This window comes from Corapipo altera, unplaced genomic scaffold, assembly GCF_003945725.1.
Source record: "Corapipo altera isolate COAL_440 unplaced genomic scaffold, ASM394572v1 61411, whole genome shotgun sequence".
Taxonomy (NCBI): domain Eukaryota; kingdom Metazoa; phylum Chordata; class Aves; order Passeriformes; family Pipridae; genus Corapipo; species Corapipo altera.
This window is the reverse complement of record NW_020884875.1, coordinates 28,843,859-28,857,423: the sequence shown is the minus strand read 5'-3', so window position 1 is coordinate 28,857,423 and position 13,565 is coordinate 28,843,859. Positions and strand designations below refer to the sequence as shown.

The 13,565-nt window shown below is 46.3% G+C and overlaps 1 protein-coding gene across 1 annotated transcript; it reads right to left on the bottom strand.

The window, feature by feature from the left end:
- Positions 1 to 1,480: 1,480 nt before the first annotated feature.
- On the bottom strand, positions 1,481 to 6,976 carry ZCCHC9 (zinc finger CCHC-type containing 9). Its single transcript, XM_027635263.1, has 5 exons — positions 6,571 to 6,976; positions 5,086 to 5,236; positions 4,772 to 4,864; positions 3,816 to 3,884; positions 1,481 to 2,460 (listed from the first exon to the last, which is right to left on the bottom strand). The coding sequence occupies exons 1-5, from the start codon at positions 6,850 to 6,852 to the stop codon at positions 2,345 to 2,347; spliced, it is 711 nt and encodes a 236-aa protein (XP_027491064.1). The 5' UTR covers positions 6,853 to 6,976; the 3' UTR covers positions 1,481 to 2,344.
- Positions 6,977 to 13,565: the final 6,589 nt, after the last annotated feature.

The following is a 13,565-nucleotide window of genomic DNA, read 5'->3' as shown; positions in this document are numbered from 1 at the left end:
AGAGGTTTTATTGTGGTGTGTGTGCTTTGTTTTCTGCTCTTATTTTTGCTTAAAAGAGCCTTGTTGAAAGGAATGAGTGTGCTCATCAGCAGTTAGATCCTGGCATGGACAGGGCTATGAGTGGGATCAAAGCATGAGCTGCAGCAGGGCGACTTGATCTCACTGCAGAATCACAACTGGTACAGGGAGAGCTCTCAGGGTCTAGCAGAGTTCCCACTTAAAGACATCCTCAGTTCACCCTACAGCCAAACCAGAGCTCTCTTCAGGGATTCATAGGATGCAGGACATTTTGCATATGGGAAGTGCAGCACGAGAGACACCAAGGGACGCCCTGGAAGCCCTCAGGGTGCCCTGGAAGCCCTCAGGGTGTCACCCTCAGGGTGACCTGAGTCACCTGGGCTCTCCACAGGTCTGGTTTAGCTGGGGTACAAAGCCTTAGTGAAACCAGCTCTGTCTGCAGGGGCTGGCTGCTCTGTGCCACGCACAGCTGTTCCTTCCACTTGGAATAGAGGTGGGGAGGCAGGTCCTGGGCTCTGGCTCTGGAGGACCATCCACAGACCCAGATCCTGATTTTGGATCAGCATGGTCATCACGAGGGTGAAGTGCAGCTCCTCATTCTGGGGAGCAGGGACAGCCCCCCCAGGACATGGGAGCCACTGAGGCCCTGCTTGTCACCTCCTGGCTCAGCTGGCCCTGGGAAGGCCCAGATCCCTGCAGGACCAGCTCAGCTCCCCAAGTCCTGCAGGGTGCAGGTAAGGGCAGACAGGCCCTGGGCTGGGCAGAGAAGCCTCCAAGATCCCAATTTTTGGTTAAGAGAGACACCTAATGTTGGCTCTGAACACAGGCAGTGGGGACAGAGCCTGGATGCTGCCTGCACCAAGCAAGCACTGTACATTTATTTACACCTTTACATGCAGCACCTTTTACAGCTGCTTTTCAAACAGCTTTCTTCAGCTACACCCACCTCTGTGAAATCATCAGTGGGTGCATTTAAGGTGTAGTATTGTCCAACAATTACTGAGGATTGCTCTGAGTGAGTTGAAGATTGACCCACAGCTCACCCCTGCTGCCTACACCAGCCCTCACTCAGATGTACAATGGCAATGCTAGGACACTGAAAGTCTGTGGCTCCAGGTTCCTATGCATAAAAGAACAGGTTACAAAGCCAAAGAGTTGAGAAATTATCTAAAAAGACGCTTTTTGGACAATATATTTAATTCATAGAATAGAAAGGGTAACATTGGGATGCCCATTGCAAAATGTCACATAGAAGTGACCCTGCTTTGAGCTTTAATCTAATAGTTAATTAAAACTCTGTAATTAATTCTTGATTTCATTCACATCCCCTCTTCTTCCCCATTTAAATGTGTGCTCTGATGAATACAAACTGAATATACACCCCCCAATCTCAGTCAACTTAGTGCACCCTTGTCTCCACAGCAAAACCAGGAAACCTAAAATATAAGCTCTAACCATTATATTTTCTTTAGCAGCATTTTTATTAAAAATAATTAACATGTACAAATATAAAATATATCCACACAATTTAACTCCCCATATTTGTTTTTTGCTTCAAGAAAAGCACATGAGAGGAGCTCAGGGTGCTCTTTTCCAGTAGCACAACATGCTGCGGGAACTCTCTTTTGAGTTGTTTTCCTAACTTTTCTTTAATATGCCTCAGTTTTTCTAAGGCTGCAGTCTCCATTTAAAAACAGTAGGTCTGCCAGCTAGCAGGAGGTGTAGTACACATTCCCAACTTGCCAAGGGATAGAAAGAATGAAGATTTTTGAGCATTTTCCTTGCAAAAAAAGTAAAGAAACTAAGCAAACTTCTCACTTGTTCTCCAGCTCTTTTCAGGTGTTTTTCACCACAGGTATCAAAGGCAGGACATGATTCTGTTTGTTACTGAACAAACAAACAATCCAACATGCACTAACAATCAAGTTAATGATTGTTAATTACAACCACGAGTAGCAGGAACTGCACCCCCAAGCTAGACAGGCCGTAGGGTTTACCTGTAACTTCACCACAAGAAGTTACATATGTGCCAAGCTGGCACATATAGAGGAAAAAATCAGTTATTCTTAAAAGGAGAAGGCAAAACCAAGCCAGAACCCAACAAGAACCTTTAAAAAATACCCAGAATCCCTTTAGTAAAATACCCACTTGGTGTATTTCTGTTGTTCCTAGCTTTTCAGGGAGCTAGGGGAGTCTGGGAGGCAAACTGGAAAAATGAAGGGAGAAAAAAAAATAACAATTCAGCAGCACTCTGTTTGATTTTTTGGAACCAGCTCTCTGTAGTCACTCTTCTGCAGCAAAGCAGCAGTGAAGGGCCAAGAGACCTTCAAAAAGTCACAACTTTGGGTACTTTGGCTTTTGGCTTCTGCAGCTTTGGTGCTTCAGTGACTTCCTCATGGTCTGCACTCATTCCAGAGACCCATCGCCCAACTGTCAGCTGCTCTGCAGGGGGACACAGAGGGTGGGGAAAGGCTCAGCACTGCCAGCATCAAACCTTCACACCTGGGCAAGGCTGGGCCCACAAGGGCAACAAATCAAATCATACCAAGAGTATCACACAGATAAACTCAAGTTTATATTAAAGCAGGCCCAATAAACCCACCTGAAAAAATTAAAGGCTGCAGTGCCTAAACCTCTTTGCCAGCTGTAATTATTCCTGTAGTCTAAAAGTACTCTGCATGATGCAAACTGATTTCACAGAATATCACAGTTCTTACCAACGGTGCCACAGTTCCAATTAATTCAACCGTTTTTAACCAGCAGTACCAGTTTTGAAACACCAATGTAAGGACAAAGATCTCCCTTGACAAACTGAACAGCACTAGTGAGTCTTCATTGTGGATGTAAAACTTAAGCAGAAAGAGGTAGAAAACAATTTCTTACAGGCTTTCAACGCAGCAGTCACCTGAGTGGGCACTGCCCAACTATCTGCTGATGAGTTTGGGGAAATTTTAAGAGTCTTTTTGCATTAGAAACTTCTCTTCAGACTCAATCCCGCCCACTCTAAACTGGCTAAGCAGCATGCATCTAGAATGCTACATTTCATGTAACAGATCTAACAATATCATATATGTAAGATTAGATACAGAAAATGCCTCTACTGCATAAATATTTCTTACATAAATTTCACCAAAGTGGCTTACTATTAACCCTGACGTTCTAAGCACCATAAAAACTAAGTAGAAAAAAACACAGATGTTGTCACCACTTCAAGTGGTAACAGAATCATTCTTCAAACCCTTTTTTGATGCTTTTGCCTCCCTGAGCACAGTGGGGTTTTGGGGTACTTTATATAGTTTTTTCCACCCACATTGGAAAACTGAAGAACATGTAAGAAAGCAGCTCATTAGCTGTGGATCCAACTGGACAAAGATCCTGTCCCCTTCTTCTCCCCCATCCCTGACACACCTGCCTGCACACACCACCACCTTGCACCTGACACTGTGCTTACTTCCACCACCTCACATTGGAATCATCAAAAACCAGCAGCCAGTCTAGTTACACAGCTGCCAAGCTATGAACAACAGCACAAACACTGGACAAAAAAATACAGATTATCTCATTTCACCTTTGGCAGCACACAAGATAACTTTCTGTTAAACAAGAACTATCTTAGTTTTGCACTGCAGTTCACTGCCTTCCTCCACACACCTCTGAATATCAGCACTCATTCCCAAAGAAAGGTCACCTTTGCTGTTCCAAGTTCTCCCAAACCCTTTTTCCTGGCCGAGGTCAGGCAAACCAGTAAATGGACACTGCTGGCCTCAAACGCCACCCCACAGTCTCCTGCAGCTCACCTGCGTTCTGTTTCTCTGGGCAGTCCTTTTTGAAGTGCTCCACAGAGCCACAAAGTTTGCAGCCCCCACCTGTTCACAGAGAAAGTTGTTATTCACAAGGAAAACAAAACTCAGCAAACCACCCAACAAAAGGCCTCCCTCCATGTCTCTGAGGGGCAGAGCTGCTTGTGATCTGCTTGTGTACTGCTCTGTACATAACCACATACCATTTCTGATTTGTTGGAAGCTCTCTTTTTGAGAAACCAGCTGCATTCTCCCAAAATTCATACTCAAAGGAACTTTTGAAGTTGACAGGAGCCCCTGAGTGGTAGGTAATCCAATGGCAGGAACTGAGATAGGAAATTTAAATTCTACTCTAATCCAAACATTTGAAAGCAAAGTGATTCTTCTCCCACTTTCGCTGTGCTGCAAGATCACCCTTTGGAATTTGCCCACGTTTGTATTGGGGAAACAGGTTGCTGGTTGTTGGTGTCAACGGGGAAGTCAGAAAGAGCAGAATCTGAGTGAAACCTTCAAACTTAGATCCTATTTCTCATTAAAGTAACTTAAACTGAAGATATCCTTCTTCTAGTGAGAGCCTGTGATTTGCCACCTCCCAAAATCTTAACAGGGTGACAGTACATTTTTACCACCTAATTTGGTGCATGTACATGTAAATATACACTGACTACAACATGATTTTGTTTCCTTGTGTATCTCTTGATATTGAAGCACAAGCAAATTCTCACATTTTGCACCTCATCTCGTTGTTTAACGCTAAGCTTACAATTAAAAGAGAAATCCCCAAGTAATTAATTGACAATGAATTCCCTAGAATTACTCTGCTTTCACCAAAAAAGACAAAGAAATTCCATTTAGTCAAGTCTTCATTCACTTGCAATGTTACTTTGCTCTGTATCAAGTAAGAACGACACAGAAATTAGATTTCACTTTATTTAGTAAATCAGCGCACTCACCTTCAGCATACAGTCCTTTGGGATTATCTGGACATGACCTTGACAGGTGCCCCATCTCACCACAGATGAAACATTTTGCATACGGAAATGGCCCTGCAAAATCCCACAGGGTTTATGATGCACTTCATAACCTTTGTGAAGCCGCAGACTGAACACAGTGTGATGACAATATCTTACCTTATGTACAAAACACATGTCAGGTTTCTCATTATCATATTGCAAGAGTTAAATTACTAACACAAAAAGCTGCTGTTTCTGTAGTCAGACAACTCAGACCAAAGTTCCTCAAAACACCACAAATTTCTGAGACCCACCAATGGCTGGATCCACTTTGGCTCTGCATTTGCTGATGTCATGTTCCGTGGATCCACACCGGTAGCAGATGCCCGTCCCCATGTCTTGGCTTTCCAGGACTGCAGGACAGTCAGCCACACCGTGCCCAGGTTCTCTGCAGTGGAAACACACCTTTGAAGAGAGAAGTTCAGTGATTCTGTGAGTGGCAACCAAAGACCTGCAAATCCCAGCATTACAGGGCCTAAAAGGCAAACACACCAAGGGATTTTCTCCTCAGGGAAAGGCAGCCATCAAAGAAGACTTTTTGTGCTCTGCCACAAAACAACTGTGAGTGCTCTGTGCCATCAAACCACATTATCATGGGCATTTTTCTCCCTTTAGTAGCAACACACTGTTTAGGGCATTCACTCACTGACAACTGCATACCATGGAATCATGGAATGCTTTGGGTTGGAAGGGACCTTAAGGCCCATGTCATAACACCCCCCACCATGGGCAGGGACACCTGCCCGCTTGTTCCAAGCCCCATCCAACCTGACCTTGGACACTTCCAGGGACTTCACTTTATTCACCTGAAGCCTCACCTGACATGTTGTGTCCCCTTGGGAGGTGAGGGCTGAGCTCCTCACTGAGCCCCTCTGGCAGCACCGGCACAGGGAGAGGGATCTGCACCTCCCACACAGGGGTTTTCCTGGGGGTTTAACAACGTTGGGGGAAAATGACTGAAGGTAATAAGATAATGGTATCGAAATTATAGGGGAAAATAGGGTTGCCGCTCCCTGGACTGACCCCTCCCCCAACACACACAATCCAAGGTGGACTAAAGGGAGGGTGGAGACCCCATGGCTGCCGTGGAGCCCTTGGAAAGGAGGGAACTTGATGGCACCTTTTAGTTGATAAGCCACACAGCAGCTGAAAACCAAGTGAGATAAAGGACCATGTCCTGCTGTTCAATCAGCAGCCCTGGTGAAATCCCTCTCCTTCGTCTGATTGTGTTCCCACTCCAAAGCCACCTCAGGTACTGGACTGAGATACACACTCTCAAGGTATGACTACCCCTCACTGATTAAGCTGTCTGAGTAAAGTCACTCAGCTCCCCCTAAACATAAAGAAGTAGTATAAAAGTAAATAAAGAACGGGAAGAAGTTTGGGAAGAATCCAGTCTAACTTTTGGGATCAGTCGATGGACTGAACCTCTCTCTGCCCCATAGGGATTCCCTGGGTAAGAACTGTGCTCTGTGTGTGCAGAATCACTACCTCCAGCCAGCTCCTATTAGTGATTAGAATTTGCTTTGAATTCGTATTTCGTTTTGAATTAGTAAACTGCTTTGAATACATCTCTGCAGCCAGACACTATCACCGGCAATCCCTGAACTTGTCACAACGATATTAACAAAGGGTGTTGTTCTGCACAGTGTTGTTGTGAGCCCTCCAAGGGCTCTGGCAGACTGATCAAACATAAGAATTTAAGGGAACGTCCCTCTTCTGCGTGGCACAGAACTCACCATGGCGTTCTTCCTTCTCTCCTGCCTCTTCACCCTCCTGTTCTTCCGCCGCCGGTCCTTCCTCAGCGCCTCCTCCTCCTCCTCCTCCTTCTGCTGCTGCTGCTGCTTCCGGTGCGCCAAGAACCCGTTCACGTCCTCGCTCACATACTCCTTCTTCTTCCTCCTCTTCCTCCTCTCCTTCTCCTCCTCCTCATCCTTTCCCGGCCCCCCCATCTCTTCCCAGGGGGTCGCGTCCAGCGCCCTCGCACCGGGCGGGATGTTCCGCCGCGCCCAGCGGGTCATGGATGGAGGAGGTGGAAATGGGGAATGGAAATGAAATGGGGGGTCACGCGGAGTCCCGCAGGGTCCCAGGAGCAGGACTCGCCGCTGAGCAGAACCCGGCGGCGCCGGGTGATGACGATGCGGAAGAGGGAGGAGGAAGAGGAGGAGGGGGACTGGTGTGGGGGAGGAGGCGGAGCCCCTGGGAGCGGGGGGAGGTGGGGAATGGTGGTGGGGAAGGAGGAGGAGGAGAACTGGGAGCGGGACCGAGACCGAGACCAAAGAGGAGGGGGAGCCCCCTGGGACCGAGATGGAGGTAGAGATGAAGAAGCAGGACCAGGACCGTGGGGAGAAGGAGATGGGGACCCCGGACCGAGGGGAACGCGCCGTGTCAGGGGGCCGGGGGCTGCGAGCGGCTCATCCCATCTCACCCCCTGCCATAGGCAGGGACACTTTCCACTAGCTCAGGTTGCTCCAAGCCCCATCCATCCTGGCCTTGGACACTTCCAGGGATGGGGCAGCCACAGCTTCTCTGGGAAATCCATTCCAGCCCCTCACCACCCTCACAGGGAAGGATTTCTTCCTAGTACTCCATCTAACCCTGCCCTCTGGCAATGGGAAGCCAGTCCCCCTTTTCCTGTCCCTCCATCCCGTGTCCCGAGTCCCTCTCCAGGTCGTCTGGAGCGCCATTAGGCACTGGAAGGGACTCTAAGGTTTCCCTGGAGCCTTCTCTTCTCCAGGTAAACACCCCCAGTTCTCCCAGCCTGGCTCCAGAGCAGAGGGGCTCCAGCCTTGGGACCATCTCCGTGGCCTCCTCTGGACTCGCTCTAGCAACTCCATGACCGTCTGCTGTTGGACCCCAGAGCTGGAGGCAGCTCTGCAGGTGGGGTCTTACCTGAGGACTTGGAAGGGGTCCCAGGAGCTGCTGCCCCTGTGCAGGTGTGATGAGGGAAGGCAAACTGCTCGCTGGAGGCTCACAGAGCACATGTCCAGGACTGTGTTGTTGGAGGATGCTACTCAGCAGTTTAAATAAATGTTTGTAAACCCAAAAGACATTCTTTTTCCCTCTCAAGTCAGTCTTCTGTTTCTTGTATTTTTAGCATTGCACTAGATCTCCGTGACATATCCTGGTGGTCTTGAGTTGATCTTATAAGGATATCTATGTTATATATATTATATAAAAGATATTATATATTCTTCAGTAATTATCCTTAATACTTTTCTCTCCCTGGGTCAATGGCCGTATTTTGTCGGTTTTCCGTGGTTTTGAGCCCACTAGAGGGAGATGTGCACAAAGTGTCTTTTAAACTGGATCGCTGCCACTTAAAACGAGCACGGATTTAAGAACAATTAGTTTGACTGCAGGTAAAAATAATTGATGAACGCCATTTAAGAGCCACTACTCGGGAAACAAAACTGGGGGGAAAATCAGTATTACTTTTAATTTTAAAATGAATCTCGTTTGCTGATATAGTAACAGGTCAACCACAGCATGAGGTCCCAGTTGTTCTGCAACTTGCTCTGCTGAAATGCTAAATGTGTTGTCTGTTCTTTTTCAGCCTGGAATTTTATGTGTTTGTGTCTAGGCAGGATCAGCTGCCCTTAAGATCCCCAACTAGGTTTGCAGGCAGTGGAAAAGGGTGTTTAATACATTTCAGCCAAATAAATAAGGCAGTATTTCCCCCACAAAATCACTTAAATTTGACAGTGGCCACACCTGTTTAAATTTTCACTGGTTTAGGTTTGTTCCAGTTTGACATTCCAGTTTGACATTGGGAGCTCACCTGTACCTGGGCACCAGGTGAGAAATGAGCAAGACAGCAGCCATGCAAATAATTGTAACATTTTGTGCCATTTTTTTTCATATTTTCCTAAGCAAATTACCTGTCCACAGCACGGTGTTCATATCTTTGTAATCCCCAAAGCCCAAAAATGGAGGTTTTGTCTGCTGAAGAGGTACCAGAAGCTTTGGTTGTGCACACACAATGTTCACTGGTTTTTGCCTGTGTGGTTTGGATATTTAATGCTACTTGCCAGCGTACCAGGATGACATTTTTGTGGTTGCTTTAATTTTGATTTGAGGGAGAGAAAGTAAACATAAAGCCTGTTTCCTCTTAAATTTTTTTATGTCTGCAGTATTTAAGGACATCAAGGCACTGGATCAGTTAGTTAATGGAACAGGACCACAGGCGATGTTTGCCTCAGTTCTTGCAGTAGCAGGGATGAATGAGGAGAGGAGTAGGAAAACCCATCTTATCAATAGGTGGCTAAAGGATTGGTGCCATGAGCAGAATTTTGGTTTTTTTGATCATAGGGCAAATTCTATGGTACAAAGCCTGCTAGAGTCAGGTGGGCTTCATCTGTCTAGCAAGGACAAAAGGACTCCAGCCCATAAGTTGGCAGGGCTGATCAGGAGGGTTTTAAACTAGGTTTGAAGGGGGAAGAGGTTGAAACCAGGCTCTCCACAGATGAGCCTGAGGGTGAAAAGCCAGAGTTAGAAGTGAAATCAGCAGCCCAGCTGAAGTGCGTGTACACCAATGCACACAGTGTGGGTAACAAACAAGAGGAGCTGGAAGCCATCGTGCAGCAGGAAAGCTGTGCTGTAGTCACCATCACGGAAACGTGGTGGGATGACTCACCTGACTGGAGTGCTGCCATGGGTAGCTACAAGCTCTTCAGAAGGGATAGACAAGGTAGGAGAGGTGGAGGGGTGACTGTATGTTAGAGAGTCTCTTGACCCTGTAGAACTTGAAGTCAGTAACAATAAGGTTGAGTGCCTGTGGATCAAAGTCAGGGGGAAGGCCAACAAGGCTGACATGCTGGTGGGAGTCTGTTATAGACCACACAACCAGGATGAAGAATTATTCTACAAGCAGCTGGCAGAGGTCTCAAAATCACCAGCCCTTGTCCTTGTGAGTGACTTTAACCCGTCGGATGTCTGCTGGAAACTCAACACAGTGGAGAAGAGGCACTCTAGGAGATTCCTAGAGTGTATAGAGGATAATTTCCTGCTCCAGCTGGTAAACAAACCTACCAGGAGTGGGGCCCCACTAGACCTACTGCTTACAGAGAGGGGCTGGTGGGAGATGTGGTGGTCAGAGGTTGTCTGGGGCACAGTGACCATGAAGTAATCCAGGGAAGCAAAGAAGGTCATCAATAAAACTTCTACCCTGGACTTCTGGAGGGCAGATTTCAGCCTACTCAGAAGGCTGATTCAGAGGTTACCTTGGGAAACAGCCCTTGAAAACAAAGGGGTCCAGGAGAGATGGACATGCTTCAAGAAACAAGTCTTGATAGCACAGAACCAGGCTGTCCTAGTGTGCCAAAAGGCGAGCTGGTGGGGAAGACAGCCAGCTTGGCTGAACAGGGAGATTTTGAAGGAAATTAGGGAAAAAAGAGAGCTTACTGATTGTGGAAAAAAGGGCTGGCTACTCATGAAGAGTTTAGGAATATAGTTAGTTCATGTAGAAAGAAAATTAGAGAGACAAAGATTGAACTCAATCTAGCCACTCCTGTTAGGGATAACAAAAAGTGCTTCTACAAATACATCAGTAGCAAAAGAAGGGGCAAGGAAAACTTCCATTCTTTGTTGGACATAGGGAGGAACATAGTCACCAAAGATGAGGTAAAGGCTGAGGTACTTAACACCTTCTTTGCCTCAGTTTTCAACAGTAAGACAGGTTGTCCTCAGGACAACTGTCCTCCGGAGCTGGTAGACAGAGACAGGAAGCCAAATAGCCCCCTTGTAATCCAGGAGGGAACAGTTAGCAACCTGCTGAGCTACTTGGATCCTCACAAGTCTATGGGACCAGATGGGATCCATCCTAGGGTGATGAGGGAGCTGGCGGAAGAGCTCGCCAAGCCACTCTCCATCATCTACCAACAGTCCTGGCTCACTAGGGAGGTCCCAGATGACTGGAAGTTGGCGAATGTCACACCAATCCACAAAAAGGGCTGCAAGGAGAACCTGGGAAACTACAGGCCTGTTAGCCTGACCACAGTGCCTGGCAAGGTTATGGATAATCATATGTGCAATCACATAAAACCTGCAGGATGAACAAGGGATCAGACCCAGCCAGGATGGGTTTAGGATGAGCAGGTCCTGTCTGACCAACCTGATCTCCTTTTAAGATCAGGTGACCCACCTGGTGGATGAGGGGAAGGCTGTGGATCTGTCTACCTGGACTTCAGCAAAGCCTTTGACACCGTCTCCCACAGCACACTCTTGAAAAAGCTGGCAGCCCATGGCTTGGACAGGGGCACTCTGTGCTGGGTTAGGAACTGGCTGGAGGGCCGGGCCCAGAGAGTGCTGATGAACGGTGCTGCATCCAGTTGGTAGCCGGTCACTAGTGGTGTCCCCCAGGGATCAGTGTTGGGCCCAGTTTTGTTTAATATCTTTATTGATGATTTAGATGAGGGTACCATTAGCAAATCTGCAGATGACACTAAGTTGAGGGGGAGTGTTGATCTGCTGGAAGGCAAGAGGGCTCTGCAGAGGGACCTGGACAAGCTGGAGAGATGGTCTGATTCCAACAGGATGAGGTTCAATAAGGCCAAGTGCCAGGTCCTGCACTTTGGCCACAACAACCCCATGCAGCACTACAGGCTGGGAACAGAGTGTCTGGAGAGCAGCCAGGCAGAAAGGGACCTGGGAGTTTGGATTGACAGGAAGCTGAACATGAGCCAGCAGTGTGCCCAGGTGGCCAAGAAGGCCAATGGCATCCTGGCCTGGATCAGGAACAGTGAAGGACCAGGGAAGTGATTCTTGCCCTGTACTCAGCACTGCTGAGGCCACACCTGGAGTGCTGTGTCCAGTTCTAGGCCTCTCAGTTCAGGAAGGATATTGAGGTGCTGGAGCAGGTCCAGAGAAGAGCAACAAGGCTGGTGAAGGGACTGGAGCACAAGTCCTATGAGGAGAGTCTGAGGGAGCTGGGGTTGTTCAGCCTGGAGAAGAGGAGCCCTAGGGGAGACCTCATCACTCTCTACAACTCCCTGAAAGGAGGTTGTAGCCAGGTGGGTGTCAGTCTCTTCTCCCAGGCACCAGCAGTAGGACACGGGGGCACAGTCTTAAGCTGTGCCAGAGGAGGTTTAGCTTGGATATTAGGAAGAAGTATTTTACAGAGAGAGTAATCAGACATTGGAATTGGCTGCCCAGAGAGGTGGTAGATTCTCTGTCCCTGGAGGTTTTTAAGATGAGATCGGATGTGGCACTTAGTGCCATGGTCTAGTAACCATGGCAGTGTTGGATCAAGGGTTGGACTTGATCTTGGATGTCTTTTCCAACCCAGTTGATTCTATGATTCTATGATTCTATTCTGAGGATTCATTTTGGTTTATTCACAATAAGATGAACAGATTACTTAGCCTTTATTTCTTTGCTTTCTTGCCAGTGTTAAATGATTACCTAGGCTGTATTTAATCTTAAAAATTTATGGGTTTTAATTGCTACAACTAAGACAACATCCCCTTCAGAAAACCTGCTCAGCTGAGCATAACTGGATGTTATTTCCACCAGGCTGTGTTGCTCTGGTGACACAGGGTATTTAACAAGTCCTTCAGGGTATTTACCAAGTCCTTAAATATGTTCCTCAATCAACTTTTGTTGCTGGATCAACTCATATGTTTAAAGGTTTATATTTAGGCAAGTCTTTAATTGCCAGGATGAGCTGAAGTCTTTAGTGGTTAAAGCCTGTGGTCAGTTATTTTATTTGGTAGTTTTACACTGCAAAGACGCTGTTTGCTGTTTCTGTATCAAAATTAGAATCTGAGAAACATGGCTTAAGTAGGAATTTTAGACACACACTGTTGGGATATCATAAGAATTTTCTGTAGTGTTAGTTTTTATGGCTGACTATCAAGAAAATGTTTTGTCGTAGGATAACCTAATTTTTGATTTTTCAGAAACACACCGTATAAGTCTTTAAACTTAAATTACACAGCACTACACTTAAACTAGTATCTTCATGTCACAAAGTTTTAATTTCTAGGGCTGAAGATATGAAAGAATGAAGAAAGGAAGAATAGGCCATTCTCATATATTTGGATACAATGGCCTCTTCTGCAGTAGTGGTTGTACTTTGAATAAAGCTGCTGGATTCCATGGAGAAAATGGAAAACAACAGGCTGAAGCTATAGGCAAAAGCAAACAGAGAGGTAGTGATTCCATGGGCAAAGTAAAGAGCAAGGGCGGGTGCTCCAGTCTTTTCAGTCTTACTAATTTCTCATATTCAAGAAAAGTACCAATCCCTACAGAGAGAAAAAAAGTAAAAATGCCAGTAGTCCATGCAGTTATTGCCAAGTACCAGCCTAATGACCAGTAGTTTTTAAGCCCAAATTCTGCTTCAGGAAGAGGCACAAAACTGGAACAAGACACTTATATAAAAGCATAGACAGAAAACTTACAGACAGCATTTTCAGACAAGAATAGCATAAAATGAGCTAAAATCAATTGACATAGTACATAGATGTTTTTCCCCTTTTGTTGTTCCACCTGAGTTCCATGAAAAATGGGTAAATGAACAAAATACTTTCATGACTTTCATGACTTTACTGATAGGCTTAATATTGTGATATAATTGATATTTTCTCATTAGGAGCCCAATCATCTTCTCTAATAATTTACTGAGTGAATTCTTCTATAATAATTCACTGAGTGAATTAAGAATGTTATTTCAGTCACAGCAGTACCCTGTGCAGTAGGTGTTTTTGCCCTCTTGGAAAACTGGACTTGGTAGGAC